Below are 20,384 nucleotides of genomic sequence, written 5' to 3'. Positions count from 1 at the left end.
CAACTTTGAAACTTATCAATCAATGAAATTTGTTAAATAAAGATTTCAACTATATGTCTTATTTCTCATATTTTTTAAAAAATAGCATTTATTTCAAACAAATTAATTATTCCAATTATAATCAAGTTTTTGTATTCAACTTCCATTCCAGTGCTGAAAGTTTTAGTGCTAAAGTTGGTAGTTCTGTTTAAGTGCTTTTCATTCGCCATCCTGCAATCCTGCTGCATCAAAATCTTGACTAATATTTAGGTTAAATTTATTCGATTTAACAAAAAGTATTATCTATTATCTTTTCAAATATGCATAGTATTTTAAGAACAGTTTTCAAGGGTTCATCCTTTAGAAATTTTTCAAATATAATCCGACAGAGCCAGAGTGAATCATTCATCCCATCAAGACAATTCACAAGAAATCTATGGCACATGTCTAAAATGAACGAAAATGGAATTAATAAGAATCTTGAACTGTTTAAATCCCACAGCCAGTCAACTTTATGCTCTTGTGGATGCAACAGGAAAAATCACACCTCTGGTGAGTAGCAAGCCTAATCTATATACCTACTTTTCTTTAAAGATTCTTCAAGTGATAGCCGGTTAGATCTAATGGTGTAAGTGCACGTACAGTACCAACATGCCTATCATCAAATTTTTGGTTGGGATCAATTTAGTATGGATTTTGTGCTCAAAATAACATACTAAATCGATCCCAACCAAAAATTTGATGACAGGTATGTTGGAACTGGACGTGCACTTTAGCCAGCTCTAATAGCTGACTCCAATTTAGTCAAATTCATCATTAAATATTGTATATTTTTTAAAATAATATGTACATTGATGCTGACTTTCAATAAAAAATATAGTATAATTTGTAAATCTTAATTTATCATGACACTTTTGTATGATGCAATGTCAACACGATGGCGTAAAGATAAGTCAAATTTTATTACTTTATAGGCCTACCTTCTTCATCCATTACCCACAAAATGTAGGATCGATGGCGTCATGTCATGAATAAAAAGAAATAACAAAAAACACCAAATTGATCAAGTTCAGATCGAAAAAATATATATCTTATGAGGCCTTGCTCTTTAACATAATGACACTTTAGCTTAATAATATTTGAAACAGGTCATCATTCACATATTCCTGAACATCATAATAAGCCCTGGTTCTCAGAAAACCGGTCACAACTCTCTCGGAACACGCTGAGTTCCAACTGCTTCACCCCTGCAGGCAGCCTGTTGAAGTAGCGTAGCGCTGAACTCCTATAGCATACCCGCGATCTCTGGAGGCGCACACTGGGGACGTCAACAGCTCTCGATGCCCAGTGTTGTGCTGATGCACATCAGTCCGAGTAAATAAATTTTAATGATTCTTCTTTAATGATTCTAAATACCTCATTTACATTTTTTACAAAATAAATAAAATAAAAAACAAAGACATTATACGAAAAATTTACTTTGCGTATGCTCACTCATTATTTCAATACATTAATGAAGTATGGGGAGCTGCATATGATACACATTTAAAAAAATTATTTATCCTACAAAAACATATTATAAGAGCTGCATTAGGTAAGCCACGACTCTATCCTAGTAGGGAAATTTTTCTTGAATTTAAGGTCCCGACAATAAGACAGAATTATACGAAAAACATAATACTCTATATCAATAAGAATAAATCGAATTTTGCTACACATATTTCACCTCATAATACACGTCCTAACAATAGATTTAACACAGAACTCATCAAGCTAACCATATGCAGGCACCAATTTACATATTATTGTAACTACATTATAAATAAGATTCCAAACGATTTTATAGATAAAAAAATCTCACGTAATTTACTTAAAAGTATAGAATATTGGATTGAGCAGAATATATTCTTCAAAATAGTTGTATGAAGTATAGTATTGTACCCAACAAGCATTGTTACTAGAAACTGTGAACGATGGTATTTCAGTTTCAGGTTCTTGAACCAGGTATGTAATTGTCCCACGTATCTTGCAGGAGATTAGTTTTATTGTATTTATTTTCTCTTTTTGAAAGATTAACTGTCATGATGGCCTCAAGACGTCACAATAATTAATTGGATATCACTTTATCATATAATATGTAGTATTCTTAAGTTTTGTTTTTTTTCAAGCTTTTGCGATTTTTGTAAATTACTGTAATACTTTCTTTAACATTATAAAATTTGAATTGTATATAAAGTACTTGAAGCAGAATAAGTGAACTGCAACTCACTGCCAACACACAAGGTTTCTTATGTTGGCAGTGCCAAATATTACATTGATAATATTGTTGTACTCAAGTTAAAATCAATGTCTATTTGTATTGTATACTCTTGTGATTAATATTGTACAAATATGTATTTGTAATTTTGGCAATAAACTCAATTCAAATTCAATTCTTCACATACTTGAGGCAGAGAAGGAGGAAGTGGCTGATTACAGTTTGAATACCCAGCCTAGCAAAAATGGGCTTGCAATGAGCAAGATGTTCGCTTTCAGTAATAATCCTGGTGGCCCGTTTTTGCAGCTTCCGTATGTCCACAACCTGGGCTGAGTGACCCCACATGAGTAGACCGTAAGAGATATGGCAGTGAAAAAGTGCCTGATACTGGAATTACTACAATTCCAGAAGCCTAACCAGGCCTCATTATTTAAAAATCGGGTTACTTGTTGGCTACTCAGGGCTCTTAGTAAAACCTTTTGTGCTAAAGTTTGGCTAATAATAAAATTACGGCACAATTGTATGAACTATATTTAAAGGTATCGACTCAATTTTTTTCAATGAAAGAGAAGGAAAAACTGCAGTTCTGTAACTGAGATGTATATCAATTTTAATCGATGCAATTTAATCAAATATTACTTACGGATATTGAATTCCCGTGCAGCCAGTTACAATAGTCGACCAGTAAGTAATAATTTATATATGTTACCTAAGATTTTCCAGACTTTCAGTAAGCAGAAAACAATTAATTACTTACTTGTTACTTGTTCAGTCTTCTCCGCAGTCATAGACCGGGGAATCGTCGTTTTCCCCTTCATTTTTCAGGAGGTCATGTGGAATCTGCTGCTTTACCAGGCAAATGTTGAAATGTGTGGTTCTCAATAAATTCTCTCAGCAAATAGTATCTGTTCTGTCATTGCGGCAGCGAAGATTTTATTGCTTTCTATGGCCTTGAGGTTTGTTGGTAGCAAATTGAAGAGGGCTTCTGCATAGGCTGGGGAATCTGATCAGAATTCAGCTACCTGAGTGCGCCAGGTACTCCCATTGAAAGGGTGACCGCCTCAGCCAACTCCTCTTTCATGAGTTGTAAAAAGCTTTCCGGGCGTTCGGAACCCACCTAGGCATCACCCCCGTAGCTGAATATTTGAATATGACACCTAGCCCAGTTGCCCAGATTCCTTGATTATCAAATATCATTTCATAAGAACGTATATCAAATTTGTTTGTCTTTTACAGTGTTATATTATTAAACACATTCCAGGTGAAAAGGAGTTGGCTGATTTCCTGAAAGAAGAGATAGCTCAAGAGAAGAAACTTTTGAAGTCAAATACTCTGCCTTCTGAAGTGTGTGGCTTCAAAGTCCAGTTGGATGGATCAGAAGTTACATTGACAAAAACTGTTGGAGAAGAGACGTGAGTTGAGAATTCCTTATATTAAATCATAAAATGTTAAGATGCATGAAAAGGGTCAAATTCAGTTAATTTATTAAAAAATGTCAATATTCTAATAAAGTAGGCTATTTCAATCGGGCTAGTTAAATGTTCAATTATTGAAAAAATACAATATTCTAATAAAGTATTTCAATCAGGCTATTTGAATGTTCAATTACAGAAAATAACTATTACTCTGGCATGAAGATACAATAATGACTTGAATGTTGAAACTAGTCGTGTTTAATTGAAAAATGTTACAAGTGTAGATATTGTCTATAATTAATTACCATATTCTTTTAAAATACAATTAATATTCAATCCATCATAACAATCAATGAGCAAATTTTCTACTTCTACAGATCTAAAATTTTATCCAAACCGATTCTTCCAAAGATTACAGTTTTGAGGATCGAAAAAGATTGCTCCAAATGAGCTGATCATGATTAGCAGAAAAGTAAGAACGAATGCAGTCTGTTCCAGTTGACAGGAAAAAGTGACAGAAAACTTTGTATCGTCTGGGCTTAAAATCGTTTCAGTTTTCATTGGGAATCACCTGCATCCAATATCACTGTAGAAATGAAAGTCTAAAGGATGAATTTCCTTAAAAAGGAAGTAGTAGAACATTTCTCCAATGTCTTTGCAAAGTCTGGTCGTCTTTGAAAATTAGTAAATTCTCAAAACGTAGGTATCAAAGTATTCAAGGAAAGCCCCTGTGGGTTGGGGGAGCCTTGAGTCGAACATCGTACTCAATAATGTGTTGAAAACCAGAATTCACCCACAGTATCCCTGCTTGTCGTAGGAGGCGACTAAAAGGGACCCCAAGGCAACTCCAGAAGTTGCCTTGCCTTCAAACCCACGGGATCTGCCCCATCAGGGCAGTTTCGGAGGGGCAAAAAGAAAAACCCAAGAGACCTGAGATGGGTGAAACTCCAGGCACAAATGTGGGTCAAGAGGCTGAGTCGAGGGTGGCCGGGCGTCCTAGAGGCAGTTTGGCGTCCCCTCTCTCAGTGGAAGGACCTACAAAAAGACCAGGAGTGGAACTCACATAGGTCACGAGTTTTGGGTGGAGAGACCAAACCTCACCACTGCTCAAAGAAGGGCGACCATTTAGGCAAAACTTCTTTGGAGAGGTGAGGCTTTTGACTGCGAAGTTTCGTAGGGGTAAAAAGTAAAAACCCAAGAGACCAGAGATGGGTGAAACTCCAGGCACAAATGTGTGATTCAAGGGTGGCCGGGCGCCCTAGAGGCAACTTGGCCACCCCTTCCTCAGCGGAAGCACCTTCAAAGAAGGCCAGGAGTGGAACTCACGTAGGTCTCGAGGACTAATCAGTATGAAGAGACTGCCTAGTTTATCACACTGGATTGCGACAAGCAACCAGCTGATGAATGGGATGTTAGTATCCTGGTTCTTGTAAAGGACACAGTTATTGGTTTGCCTAACTAACATACTACTTGGGAACACAATAAGCTTCGGTTGATGTGTGGGGTTCTTTGAACCTTTGGATCGTTGAATCCGTCCCTTCAAAAACAATAATCAATTCAAGGAAATCCGTTTTTATTTTCAAAGGATGAAAAATGTATATTATAAAAAGTATATTATCATTCATCAGTGGTGATATTTTCAGGATCGAAGTGATGTTTTGTGTGAACCACTCCGTTGACGCCGAATCGGAACCTGAGATTGCACCAACTATGGACAAACCAGAATTTGGAGAAATGGTTTCCAAGCCAGAATTCGAAGTGGAAATCAGACGAGGAAAAGAAACACTTGGGATGACCTGCTCCTTCATCCAGAGCGGAGCCCAAACCGAGGAAGAATACAGTTAGTTTATTTTCAATATTTTCATTTTAAATATAAACGTTGGGAGAAGTCATACTTTTATCGATCAACTCTACACTTCAGAAGTATCGATACTATCAAACGCTAGTTTTTACTGGGAAAATAGTAGACCTTTTTCTAAATGATTTTTGTGTGTTCTGGAGCACTGAATCAAAAAAAATTGAGACGTCAGGTCCCGGGTTCACTAGAAAATTGAAAAAAGCAAAATTGTTCAACTTTTGTTATTATTTGAGATGATAATAATAATAATAATAATAATAATAAGAATACTTCATTTGCCATTAAACAAACTAATTGCAATTGTCTCCGTCAGTAATACAATATCGATTGAAATAATAAAGATCAAGATTAAAGATCCAAAAACTATATCGTCGGCTCAGTTCCATAAGGTTCTATGTGACAATTTTGGGCTTATTGAGTTATTTATTTATTTATTCATTTATGGAGACAACAGGTAAAAAAACCATTTTGCCTCCTCCACACTATACAATAATTTCCAACATAATACAATTTTCAATAAAAAGAAGATAAAAAATATGAGAAAATAATAAATTATAAAAATAGCTAATTATAAAATTAAGAGAATGAAATAAGACGAAAAATAGAAGTAATATACAGTCGTATATAGAATAATAAAAATACATTAACTGAATTCAATAAGAAAAAATGCACACATACCTCAGTAAACTATAATCATTATTGGTATATAGACAAGAGGAAAAAAAGTGTCTGTGTAATGTACTACCACTAGCCTTTATGAGGATAATTGAATAAAAGAAATGCAAGCGCAAATCACGAAATGATGGACCACATACTACAAGACTAAATCATATGAAATCCTTTGGAATTTGGAGAGGGAGAACCAGAAGATGTCCAAGTGCTCTGAATAAGTATTGAAAATTCTTTGAGCTCTACTTGAAGGAAAGTTATAATGTCTTACCGTTCTGGAGCGAGAAATATGAAATGAAAATCCAGAACAACGAGCAATGGTATTTATATACATGTTAATTTTAGAAAGCAGGTAGGAAGAATCAATTTTATTATTTAACAGATTGTACAGAAAAACAAGTAATTGAACATACTTCTGAGGGAGTTGGTTGGGTAATCAAAGGGACAGAAAACCCTGTGCTTTTTATAATACATACATCTCAAAAATTTGGTTTGCAAGCGTTCTAGAAGGTGAATCTGTTCATTATGATAAGGACTCCATACTTCGCATGCATACTCAAATAGACTCCTCACAATTGATTTGTATAAGAGTAGCAGAGGTACTACATCAGTGAAGGGCGAGCATGTCCTCAAAATGAAACCCATCTGTTGATTGGCTCTGTTAACTATGTAATCAATATGTGAATTGAAAGAAAGGTCTGGGCTGAATACTACTCAAAGGTCCTTGAACGACTCCACCTTTTCCAATGGAATACCATTTATAAAGTATACACCTGCATGAGTGGAGGACTGCCGAGTAAAACTCATGAATTTACATTTATTCACATTCATTTTTAGTCCATTTTTATCACACCATCTAGACAGACTATCAATATCCCTCTGCAAATCATAGCAATCTCTTTGATAATTGATTTCTTTATATAATTTTATATCATCTGCATACAGAAGGCATGAAGATTCTCTGATGGTAGATGGTAGATCATTAATAAACAAGGAGTGATCCGTGGTCTAGTGGATAGAGTGCTTGCGTAGCAGCATAGAGATCCCGGGTTCGAACCCCTCTCATTACCAAAAGTTTTTTAATCAGATCACTCCCGTGTTATCGGATGGGCACGTTAAACTGTCGGTCCCGGCTGAAGTATGACAGTCGTAAGGCCCATTGACGGCTTAAATTATATATTCAGGCGGTGGAACATTCCCGAAAGGGAACTCCCCACCAACAAAAGCCATACGAATTTATTTATTATTATTATTAATAAACAAAAGAAGGTGGCTCGCTTCAGCCACCCAGTTGGTCGCGCACTACATTCTTTTTTCTTTACTTGATGGCCTTCCTTGGTCAAATTCTTCTTCTTTATTTATTTTCTTCTTTTCGAATTTTCTGATTTCTAACAGCGTCTGTACCCACACTGGGCGGCTGATATTCATGGGAAGATTTTCCTTCCTAACAACTTATGTGGTCAACGGTCCTGAAGGCAGAAGATGACATAGTCACAATGGCAGACGGAGCGGAAGAGCCAACTGGTCCTCCTGAAGGGGGTTCTGGCGTTAGGCGTTAACAACCTAGCACAGGTAAAAAACTAACGGTTGAAAATATGGGGAGCAAAGCTAAAAATTATCCCCGGGTGGCAATCCACACCTCTTCAAGAGGGAGCCTTCATTCGGATACGGGGGAAGGCAGTGATGCTCAAGATATTGGAAACCGATTTACAGGTTTTAGTCGGATGGATCCATCAAAAAAGTACAAGAAGGGTCGGAGGAAATTATTGGTGGGAACTTGGAATGTGCAGGGATGGGCAAATAAGTCACTGGAGGTCACACAACAATTCCATAGAATGAACTTGGACGTACTGGTGACTAGCGAGATGAAGAAGAAGGGAAGTGGCTGTGAGGAGGTGGAAGGGACATTGCTGTTCTGGAGTGGGGTGGATAAGGACCAAAGAGCCAAAGCTGGAGTAGGTATAGTTATTAGAAAGCAACTGAAGAGGTTTATAAAATCTTGGAAACCGGTTAATGAAAGAATTATTGAAGTTGAGCTAGAAATGTATGGTAGAGAAATAATTATTCTGGGAGTTTATGGTCCAACCAACGACAGTCAAGTGCAAGACAAAGAAAATTTTTTTGAATGTTTGAGGGTCAATGTGGAAGAAATGAAGGGACGAAAGGAAATCATATTGGCAGGTGATCTCAATGGCAGAACTGGCAGAAGGATTGGAGATACAGTTGTGGGTTGTTTTGGAGAGGAGAGTATAAATGATAGTGGTGAGAGATTGATTGAGCTATGTGAACTGCAGAGTTTGAGAGTGCTCAATGGATTCTATAGGCATAAAGAGATCCACAAATTCACATGGACACAAGAGACACGGGGTCTCAAATCAATTATTGATTATATAATAATGAGGCAAAAAACAACAATACTGGTGAAAGATGTCCGGGTGAAAAGGGGTCCAGAATGCGGGTCTGATCACAGGATGGTTATAGCCAAACTGGAGTTTCCCTGGAATGGCAATAGAAGGGAAAACAGGCAAGATGGTGAATCTAATGTTAAAGAAAGCAAAACTCCGGAATCAAAACTGAAAAAATATCACCTTGAACTACTCCAGGAGGAGAGTATAAGAGCGCTTTATCAGAGTAGGTTGGATCAAAGGTTGGAGGAATTTTCATTTGATAGTCCAGAGGACACCTACGACCACATAACGCAGAGTATTCAGCAAGCAGCATTTGAAGCTTTGGGAGAGAAAGATGAGAGGGTCCATAAATATAAAAACAATTTGAATTTATCTGACGGTACAAAACAAGAGATAAGGAGCAAGAAGATTCTGTATGAGAGGTGGCTCAATACAAAAAAAACGGAAGACAGACGGAAGTATATGGATAAGAATAGAGAGGTTAAGAGACTGATTGCAGGAGAGGTGAATACACATTGGGAGAATACTTGTAGACAAATTGATCAATACCTGGGCGGGACAAGAAGTTCAGAGTCTTGGAGAGTAATAAAGAGTCTGCGAACTAACAGAAGGGAAAAGGTAGCGGTGTCACAGATTAAACCAAGAGAATGGGAGAAATATTATAAAAGGTTGCTGACAGAGGATAGAGAGAAATTTATGGGTGATCTGGAGGGATCAGAGGAGCAGGAATGGGAGGAGATTCCTTTGTTACAGGCGGATGTGAGAAGAGTGATAAAACACTTGAAGAATAATAAATCACCAGGACCTGGAGGAATCAATCCAGAATTGATCAAGTACGGCTCAGAAAAGTTATTCAGAATCCTAACCGTGTTGTTCCACAGAGTGATGAATGGAGAGAGCATGCCAGCCAAATGGAAGGTTTCACACATGACATCAATTTACAAAAAAGGAAGTAGAATAAATGTGAAAACTATAGGGGTATAGCGGTGTTACCAACAATAGCACGGATCTATGGAAAACTCTTGAAGATTAAGTTGGAGAAAGAGATAGATGGAAAGATTGGGGATGAACAAGCTGGTTTCTCAGTCGGTAAATCTTGTATTGACCATATATATACTCTCCAACAAATAATAGAGAAGAAAAGTGCAAAAAACCGTTCAGTACACCTGGCATTTGTGGATCTCCGAAAAGCGTATGATACCGTCCCCAGGAATAAGTTGTGGAAAGCAATGGAAAACCTCAGAATATCATCAGGTATTATAAGGGCCACAAAGGAACTCTACAAACAGAATCGAATTGGACTCAGAATTGGTAAAACCATTACAGTACCATTTGAAACATCCAAAGGCCTACTTCAGGGCTGCAGTACGTCCCCAACTCTTTTCAAAATCTATTTGGAAGACACCTTGACAGCATGGAAAAGGAAATGTCAGGGAATGGGAATACCTATGAGGGAGGAGCATCTGTTCACCTTTGCTTTGCAGATGATCAAGTGGTCATAGCCCAGGATGAGGAAGATCTGAGTTACATGATGCGTAGGCTGAAGGAAGAATACAAGGAGGCGGGGCTCGAAATAAACCTAGACAAGACGGAGTACTTGCAAACAAATAGTGAAGTCACGCAGAATCTCAAAGTAGACGATGACGTTGAAATTAAAGGCACAGATAAATTTAAATACTTGGGTTATACTGTTACGCAAAACGGGGGTACAGATGAAGAAATAAAGAGAAGGCTAGGGCAAACTAGAAGTTGTATAAGACAACTGCATCCCATAATCTGGAGTAAGAGTATCCACAGAAAGACCAAACAGATGATATTCCATACAATAGTCAGAAGCATAATGACATATGGTGCAGAAGTATGGGTGACGAACAAGCGAAATAGGGGTAAGATTCTGGCTGTGGAAATGGAGTATTGGAGAAGGTGTTGCGGGGTCACCAGGTTGGATAGAGTAAGGAATGAAGAGATTAGGAACAGAATGAAAGTTCAATCGGATATAATGAAGTTCATTGAGGACAAGAGACTGGTATGGTATGGGCACGTGAGAAGGGCTAGTGCAAGTAAGTGGATCGGAATTGTGACGGACTGGAGCCCATTGGGTAGACGGAAGCGAGGGAGGCCAAGGCGATCTTGGCGAGACGAGGTGGACGACGCCATGGAGGCTAGAAATCTCACAGATGGGGAGTGGAATGACCGACAAACATGGAAAATCCGACTAAAAGAAGGAAGGCGGTGATTCACTGTAAAATCCTAACATATATATATAACAAAAGAAATAGAAGTGGACCACGGTTAGAGCCCTGAGGAACCCTTGATGTACACTCAAAGCATTCTGATTTGAAATTGTGAATCTTGACATATTGTATTCTTGCCTCCAGATAACTCTGTAGAAGATTAACCATTGTTACACAAAATCCTAACACTTTGAGTTTCCATATCAGAAGTCTATGATTTATGGTGTCAAACGCTTTTGATAGATCTGTAAAGATAACATCTGCACGACCTCCATGATCCAAAATTTGTGAAACCTCAATACTAAAAACTATAAGATTGGACACAGTTGAGCGACCAGGCAGAAATCCATGTTCCTCAGGTGCAATAATCCTCCGACACTGCTTATAAATAATCGAATGCAGGAGCTTCTCAAAAACTTTCGAAAAACAATTCAAAATGGATATTGGTCTGTAGTTTTTAATATCATTCCTATTCCCAGACTTGAAAACAGGAGTAACTCTTGCAATCTTCCATTTTGAAGGAAATCTACCCGGTTATGCACATAGATCGATCCCCAAAACAAAGAGAATGCACCAGTAAAAGGTTCTATGTGTTAAACTGTATTTTAGTTATAGAAATTTATATTTTCATTATGTCCCATGTGCATTACCCCTCCACTTATTTTAGCCATAAGGTTCTATGTGATCATACTGAAGCATAGAGCATAATTAGGTCTGAACAGCTGCTTTTCCTCTAAGTGGCTAGTGGTTCTATGTTATTAAATGCTTCATTTTTCCCAGTTTTATACAAATGTGGTAGAAGTATCAATACAAACATATACATTATTAGTTATTAAATCATGAAATATTTATTAGAAATATTGACTTACAGAGAAGGTCCTAAAGTAGGAATACACTGAAACAGATTTCTTAAAAAATCATGGAAACAGATAAATTTTCCTTTTACAATAACAGTTTCAACAATTTCATTGGGAATCATATTCTTATTGGAAAATAACTTTAAGTTAGAAAGCTAAAGAACCTTTAAGCTGGTTCCATAATTTTCACCAACTCTGTACATACATTGATTGTCTGATTGCGCCCTTTCTTCTGCTTTCACTGTGACATCTTGCAACTTGTTAATTCTCACGTTGAAATTCATGCAATAACTCACTTATTGCTCCCTGATCAATAATAGTACCTATTCTATTTTAAGCTTCAACTATTCCACAGAGAAAAATATATTCTCTATTACTCCGTACCCGTAGCCATACTTCCAAGGCAATTTTGCTACATTGTTGATACTGTAGGAGGAATAATTATACTACTGCTGTTTAAAAAAAGTATTAAATCAGTATGAGACTTTAAGGATTCGTGTAGATAGACCCGCATTTTCATTATTTATCTGATCCTTGGGGGGGGGGGGGGAGCCTAGGAACTGCGTATAGAGAATACTTCAGAAAGATCTTTTTGAAGTAAGTCAGTTTTGTTTTTACCATCTTTAACAATTGAAAGTTCAATATTATAACATGTATTGATAATTGTTCATTCAGTTTCATGCATGAATATGAATAGATCATGGATGTAAATCATTTCATGTGATTGAAACGTAGTTCCCTCAGCCAATGCTTCAGCACCTTTTTTTTAGTATGGTACCCACAAAATGTCCCAGTAATGTTATGATTAAAGAGTAGTTTCCATCGGGGACAGGAGGATATACAAATCTCCTGTAATGTCTGGGAACATGGATATATCCCCCCCCAATATATTTTTTTGTACTTGAGTAAAAATCATGAAAATCATAGGTTTGAAGACTATAACTTTAAAACTATTTTTTGAAACAATTGAATGACTAATAAAATTATATTTCCATTCTATTTGTTATATGAACTGAAATATCATAGGCCTATGATATATTATTTTCTATGAAAAATTAAATAATGATTTATTTAATAAAGAAACTCCATTATTAGGATGTAGTTTTATAAGTAGAAATTCCAATTCCAATTCAGTTTATTCCCAAAAAACATAATACACGAATAAGAAATACAATATACAACATATTTTGGAATCCCCCTACTAGACTATCCATCTGTGTGTAGGGGGGGAGTTCCACTTTATACATAATAAGCTTAATCTGCTCATAGAAGTAAATAATAGAGAATACACTTATATTATGGATGTATTATTAATATTCTGATTATAAAATAGATAATATATTGTGCTGATGTATATTTAAGAATGATTATGTAGGAATATGTATGTAGGAATAAGTATACTTAATACCTTGATTGATTAAAAGAATAAATAAAAAAGAAAAAAAACAATATTTTTTTGAAGACCGCAGTGGCAGGGATTCCAGAAATTCTCAGAAGAGAGAATGAAAAAAAAAGCATAAACCAGAAAGGCAAAACAGTCAAATCGGTTATATCAATGATAAAATAAATACCAATCAATTGTCTGGAAACCTTGAAGTCGTGTTGGTCACCAAGCATAACGAGATTGGAGTAGTTCTTCTGAAGCTTCCCAACCAATCTGGTACAGAAAAACTAAACACTAAATTGCTTGAAATCACACCAAATTGAGGGTATTTTTATAAAATTTTCCGGGGGAGGCCACCCAGACCCCCCTTCTCGTGATAGGTATAGAATTTTCTTGTTGTTTTGAAGGTGTTTTCATTTTCACTTTCTTATGTTTTAATATTTTAAACATCAGTGGAAAAACATTTTAAATATGACTGTGGGTAATGAAATTGTTCAGAATTCAAAGACGAACCCCAATTTGACACTGGTTTCTAATAAAATAAAAATAATAGCAAGTTAATAGCTTAATCTGAACTTAAACCTGCCTCCTAGCAGGTCTAAGTTGGAGTCCAAAATCATCATTTTTGCTCCTGATATTATCTCATTTTAGCCTGATCCCGATCTCAGCAATTCACCGAGATTATCTTTTAAACCCGAGTTGATGATCTACGCTTGAACTCAGCAATCCACCGAGATTAACTTTTAGTCTGATAATGAAGAGTACGTATTGATTGAGGCTCCGTAGCTTTTAATTTGTTTAAAATGTTCAATTCATACACAATTATCTATTTTCTTAGTTTGTTCCCTTCATAATAATTATTATTCCAGGTAATAAACGTTTGAATAAGCTCTAAATCTTTAATCAGTGACCAATAATGTTTTATCAATAAAGCCTGCTTGCACTGTTAATAAAATGCTGGTATAATAGTTAATAGAGTTGGCTATCCAAATCCATGGATCATCCTTTAGTGTATACTAGAATTATTACTAGATTACTAGAATTGCATTTATAAAAAATCGATTGCTTGCCTTACTGCAGTCATGATTGTATAGATGTAATCAAGGTTTAACACATTATTGTAAAAATCTAAATTCTTAGATTACTGAAATTCTCAAATTCTTATTGATAATTAATAATATTTATAATAGTTTTTTTAATAGAGAAATTGTCATGGAGTGGAGATATTCCAGTGATTTAAAAAATATCAACAGTAGAAAAATGGCGAGATAAAATGTTCTATGTTACATAGTGGTTTCAAATGTGTGATGTAAATGAATAGCCAGAAGGTTTCATGTGGACAGTCTTCTATATTTTCTGAATTCCCAAAACTATTCCTCAAATTACAACATTGTTTTAGTTCCTATGATGATTGAAAAGGTATCTGTTCCATAAAACATTGGAGAAAAGATGGTAAGTTTTGGTGTGAGTGTATTTCGAGCCTGCTTGAAAACTTTGAACGCTGATATCTCCAAAGTAGCAAAAATACACATAGAACCTTATGGAACTGAGCCGACGATATAACCTTGTAAAATTTTATAATGGAGTTTTTGGAGATGATACGCGCTCATTATTTTTGAATGACTGGATTTGAATTCAGTATTCAATTTTTTGGAACCGTTAAGAGAAAACTTACAATTCATTATTTTATGTGCACAATTAGACAAACCTAATTATTGGTGTCATGATGTGCTCATCAAAGTATTCTTATAAACATAAGTTTCTGGAACGCCTGGAAAAAAGCTCCTCATTTGTCATATGCTAAGATTTCTGGTATTTTGGTTATACTTATAAATGAAAAATAGCTAATTTTCTAAATTTTCATATTTTAAAAGATAAATTAAAAGTTAGGTTTTTGTGAAATTTGCTGATGAATTCATTCCAAACATTTAGCAATTTTAACAATGCTGTAAATGTCAGAGCTTTTTGGCATGTTCTTCAACAATATTTCGTTAATTTAAAGGGATCAAGTAGATTATTCTGTGAATAATCTGGTAAAAGTTGTAGATAACTCAATTCTGATGATGTTTCTAATCACCTTACTTTGACAAAATACACAAAATATATAGCAATCTGGTCTTTGATAAATCGAAACATCAGTTTTTATAATTCATCACTTCATCCGTATCGACTACGTTTTGTTCTAATCTTTGAAGTTCGATTACGTATTTGACTAATTGCTGGCCGTAGAATTCATGATGACCACCTGCATTTACGCGACACTCTTCGGCAAATAATTGAAATATTCAGATATTCTTAAAAATTATTAACTTTACTTGATAAAATGTGATGTTGTTACAACGTAGGCGCAGTGGATTTTTGATCTAATGATATTATGTTTTATAATTAATTTTGAATTTAATTCAGGAGCTCACTGGTGTTTATTTATTTTAGCTTGTATATGTTTTCCATCTCATTTTCATTTATTTTCGCAAATTCATTTTTTACGATTGGTACTGACTATTTTCTGCTAGAGCCAAACTTGAAGATGCTTTCGGTTGTGGTATGAAAATTCTTCTACTACTTCTTGTTGCTTAGCAACACGAAAATAATTCGAATTTCGTCCTGCCAGGACTTTTCAGTTTTGGCAGATTCAAAAGAAAACTAGGATCTCTAGTAGCACCAATGAAACCGACTTATTGGATAAAAAAATCGTGGAGAAATTCGTCTGCGGTGCAAAAAATGAGATCCCTCGTAGTCCCAATAAAACCGTTAAATTGGATGAAAAAAACATGGAAAAGTTCACCATCTCATCGTGGATTATTCACTAAGCTTTCAGGTTAGGCAGACAATCAATTTTATAATAAAATAGGTCTCCAAGTTTTAAACAAAGTCAACAGTTTCGCAAGGCTTCAAGATAAATTAATCCTATATTATTATAAACCTATACTATGGCATTCATACTATAAATGATATCAGCCAATATTTAGTGTATATTCCCTTACATTACTGGAACTCGACAGGTCTGTACACAAAGTTCAAGTTTTAATTAAATTAGTTCCGTGAGATGACCATTATAAAGATTATGAAGATCAACGGTTTCAATATTGATTTACAATTGCAAATATCAAAGGAACTGGCTGTTAGACCTGTTGCTCTTCAGATGGCACACGATTAATTTCAAGGTATCAGAGGCCACTTAAGACATATTTTTTGGGCAGCCGGGATCGACAGCTTAACGCGAGAGCATTCCAAACAATAAGCTGAGAATAATATCTTGGTCTGACCAGAGATCGAACCTAAGGCATAGGTTGGGATATCAAGCCACTCCTGTAAAATTTTGATAGATTGAGAGATTTATTTTAACAAAAAATAATATAATACAGGAAAGAATCGTCTTACACAGTACGGGATAGGAAATTTACGAATGACGTATCATCACGTCTGAATTACTGAACTGATTAACTTGTAATTTTACATAAATAATTTGAATTTACCGAAAATGGTCATAGCCCTATTTCCAACATTGTTATTAATCAATTAATTATAATATAATAAAACAATTCATTCAATTTGTGATTTAACATTACGCAACTATAAAGCCCATCCAAATAAGGCACCAAATATACTCCAAGTGACTCCGTAGCTTCGTTGATAGCGCGCGCGGTTTATAGTAAATCAAAAGGTGGGTTCGAGACCTATCAAACTCATTTTATTTGTTGGAAATCTTCAACTCTTATAAAGATTATCCATGTAATTTTAAACAAAATGATAAATAATTATTAAATTTTTAAATGTTTTCTGGACATAAGGAGTTTGCATTATTTAACAACACCAAATTTTCCCCGATGCAAAGCACGGGTTATCTGCTAGCACAGATCTAACCAGATCCAACCTTCTAGCACAGATTTTTAATGAAGTCTATGCTCTAGTTACAAATAAATACAACTTCAGATGGCTCAAGATGAAGTACTTGAAAAGGGAGTCCCAATAAGCTGTCTGTGAGATGGGAATTTTTGTGCAGTATTATTATTTATATAGTATAGTATATTATAATAACTACAGTGTTACGGACATGTGGAGAGAAGGGAGGACGATTATGTGGGGAAAAAAGATCTACCACTTAGATGTCGAAGGCACTAGGTAAAGGGGAAAACCTAGGAAGAAATGGGAATTATATCGCCCAAGATCTTGTCGAGAATGGACTAACACCAAACGAAGCCCATGACCGAGACTCCTGGAAGCGATTGACCCGAAACGCCGGCCCAACCTGAGTGGGAAAAGGTTGAGAAGAAGAAGTATGTTACAATTACAGATACAAGCCACAGAGATACATGTTGTCTGTGGTTAGTTGAATAGTAGGAGGGGATTTCATGGATTGCATTGCATTGAGGGGAGCTATTTTATGCCAGTGCTAAAGAGGTAGAAATACGTACATTAATTTATTTTTCATTCATTCATTATGGTCATTATAGATAATTTCTTATTATAATTTCTTTTTATTCAGCTCTCTTTGGCTCAATTCACACTACCTCGACTCAAATCTTAAGACTCCAGTCGAGGATACTCCAGTCTTACGACTATTTTGCTCATAGTCACTTCTCCAGTTCCATGCTACTCCATTTTCTAACCTTACTTTATTGAAAATAGAAGATCTAATTCGTCACTACTTAGCAACAAATCTTATAATAATTATTATGAATATATTGTTGTATCTTATCTAAAATGATAAAACATCACTTTCATAAAACATAACCTCACTTTCATTAAAAATGCATGGTACTACGCAACTCAAGTCGAGGCTCGACCAACATGTTGAGTCGACTCAGTCTCACAGTCGTGAGGTAGCGGAGACTAGAGTCGACTGGTCTGAGTGTCACCATTTGAAAACACATGCTGCGTCAAGAAGAGACTAGAGTCGCAGTCTCTTCTCGACTTGAGTCGCGTAAGTGTGTGTTGAGCCTTTGAGTCGAACTGTTATTACGATGTGCCTCTTGAAAAAGTATTGTCATCACACTTGAATACTTTTTAAGGCTATACAATTGAAATAATAGAATTCTACCCAAATGTTAAAAGTATATTATGTAACATTTAGGATGTATTTTCACATCCATTTAGGGAATTTTAAGATTCTCAGTTGGTCAGTTCAGATGAATGGTCTTAGCATTTGAGTGAAAAAATATTGATTCGATTATTGTGTTGAAGTGAAGATAGCATTTCAGTTCATTTGAACTATTTTCCATGTATATTTTTCGTTTAATGAAGTCTCTAAAGTAGTACAAGGAACGGCAGAAAAACTTGATGGTGTTAAATAATAATTATAGAAAACCAAAAATAATATGAAGATATATTTCATTGACTGATTTAAAAGCATCTTCTATTCCATTCCTATTCAAATTACAAATAATTTTTGTTCTCAGTCGGCCCTTTTTAAATTATTCTGTATCATTTCTTTGTTACTCCTTTCTATTTTCGAAAACATGCTACTTGATATATACAGTATTTTATTATATTCGATAAAAAATTCAGTCTTTTAAAATGGTTGAATTTTTTCTTCACAGATGACTTATTCTCAATTGAAGATGTTGTTCTCTATGAAGGTGAATGGAAAGAAACCAACTATGCTGTTTCCGGAGCAGTTCTTGATGGCGTAAGTTGACCCCTATAACATTTTATTTCCACTTGAAATGCTCAATCACAGGAAATTTTATCAGAAAACTTGAATTATGATTACAGTTCATCACTTTTCCTAAGTTCCCAAGATGTTGATACTTTTATAACATATGCTCAAATGTTGAATAATGTTTTGTTACTACTTTATAATATAAACTTATATCTATCTAGGGTTCCGTTCCTTAGTATTGAAACCTCTGTAATACAGGAATAATTGAAACTTGTAAGATACCTACAAATTAGACATAACTCTATTAAATAATACATATAGGTGCTTAGGTTGCACATTTTTGGACTACTTAAACTCAGTTACTAAAGCATTACTTGATTTTTGAATTTTTATGTAACAAAACTTTCTATTTCAAAATGGTAATCGATAATAGGCGATGGATTGAAAAAGTCAACACTGGTATGCTGATAGTTCTATTTGGCAATCATTTTCAAAAGTTTAATCCAATTTGACAAACAGTGATTGAGCTGATTGATTTATCAATTTTTGAACCACGCAGTTCTAGAATCCTCATAAATATAAATACAAAGAATTTTGTAAAATTAATAACAGTCACTGTGTCTAGCCTACATTAAGTCAATTACACAAGGTTTGCCTCAAAACAAAAGTTAGCGGTCCTATGTTTGTTGCTCTTAATCACAATTTTATCTCTATTATTTTAATTTGGTAAAAGACAAAATGAAACATTATAAAGCAATCTGCATTTTACAAAACTTCGTGAAGTAAAGAACAGGTTTCAATTGACCACCTACATCATATCGTGGTCAATATGTAAGAGCGTCAAGTCTAGTACGTATGAGAAGTATAGTATCTCAGTAGTTCACAATGTATATACTAAATTCAGTTCAGAGCTCTCAGAAAACTGTTCAGCAGTATAGCTCAGAAATATTTCACATAACTTATCAGGACCTAATACAACACTTATAAGTTATATTATTTATTCTGGCCATTGGCTACTGTCCTATATAAGTTATGATCATATCTCACTATAAAAATTCTGCTAAATTATTTGATGGGCTTATATTTTGAATATGTTGCATGTAGAGCAGGATCGAGTTGGTTTTAAACAGGATAAAAATATTAGGAAATTGAAATATGTTTATCTAATTGTGTTTAATAGTTGAGAAACTCCTGTAATATAATTTTTGTCTCTCTTGCAGTATTTGTACGACATTTTGATGAACTTCTTGGCCGATAAGGGAATCACAAACGAATTTGTTGAGAAATTGTCTGAATTCAGCACAATCTACGAACATAACCTGTACATCAGTTTCCTTGAGGGACTGAGGAAGTTCTCCAGCAAGTAATTATTGTTAGTTTAGTCGTGATCATTGTTAATCTTAATTATGTTTTTTGTACCAACAATAATGTTTTGCTCTAAGAAGACCTAGATCATTGTTGTAATCAATATTATATATTATCTTATTGCAACATTAAATATGTTCCCACATAACTTTTGTTCATTAATTATTTATTGAGCCACTTCATTATGTTTCACGAAAGTTACTTCGTGTGAAGAAAATTTTTTCAGGCATCAACCAAAACATGAAACAATAATTCATACGGGATGGCTGTGGCTGGCTAGGAAAAATTACAAATTCCGCTATTGAATCAATTGAGTCCAATCGCGAAGCTCCATCAGATAGTAAACATTTTGTGAC

At 35.1% G+C, this 20,384-nt stretch overlaps 1 protein-coding gene across 2 annotated transcripts; it reads left to right on the top strand.

Annotated features, from left to right (window-relative positions):
• Positions 1-12: 12 nt before the first annotated feature.
• On the top strand, positions 13-20,174 carry LOC111043381 (complement component 1 Q subcomponent-binding protein, mitochondrial). Of its 2 annotated transcripts, XM_022328311.2 has the most exons (6): positions 170-531; positions 3,498-3,648; positions 5,295-5,491; positions 15,673-15,879; positions 18,602-18,690; positions 19,884-20,167. In XM_022328311.2, the coding sequence occupies exons 1-6, from the start codon at positions 300-302 to the stop codon at positions 20,028-20,030; spliced, it is 1,023 nt and encodes a 340-aa protein (XP_022184003.2). In that variant the 5' UTR covers positions 170-299; the 3' UTR covers positions 20,031-20,167. The 2 variants fall into 2 exon arrangements, with proteins under 2 accessions (XP_022184004.1, XP_022184003.2); XM_022328312.2 differs by lacking the exon at positions 15,673-15,879 and having other exon boundaries at positions 13-531; positions 19,884-20,174.
• The last annotated feature ends 210 nt before the right edge of the window (positions 20,175-20,384 follow it).

This window comes from Nilaparvata lugens, chromosome 10 (assembly GCF_014356525.2).
Source record: "Nilaparvata lugens isolate BPH chromosome 10, ASM1435652v1, whole genome shotgun sequence".
Classification (NCBI taxonomy): domain Eukaryota; kingdom Metazoa; phylum Arthropoda; class Insecta; order Hemiptera; family Delphacidae; genus Nilaparvata; species Nilaparvata lugens.
Note: the sequence above shows the minus strand (reverse complement) of the source record. Positions and strands in the feature narration are given on the sequence as shown.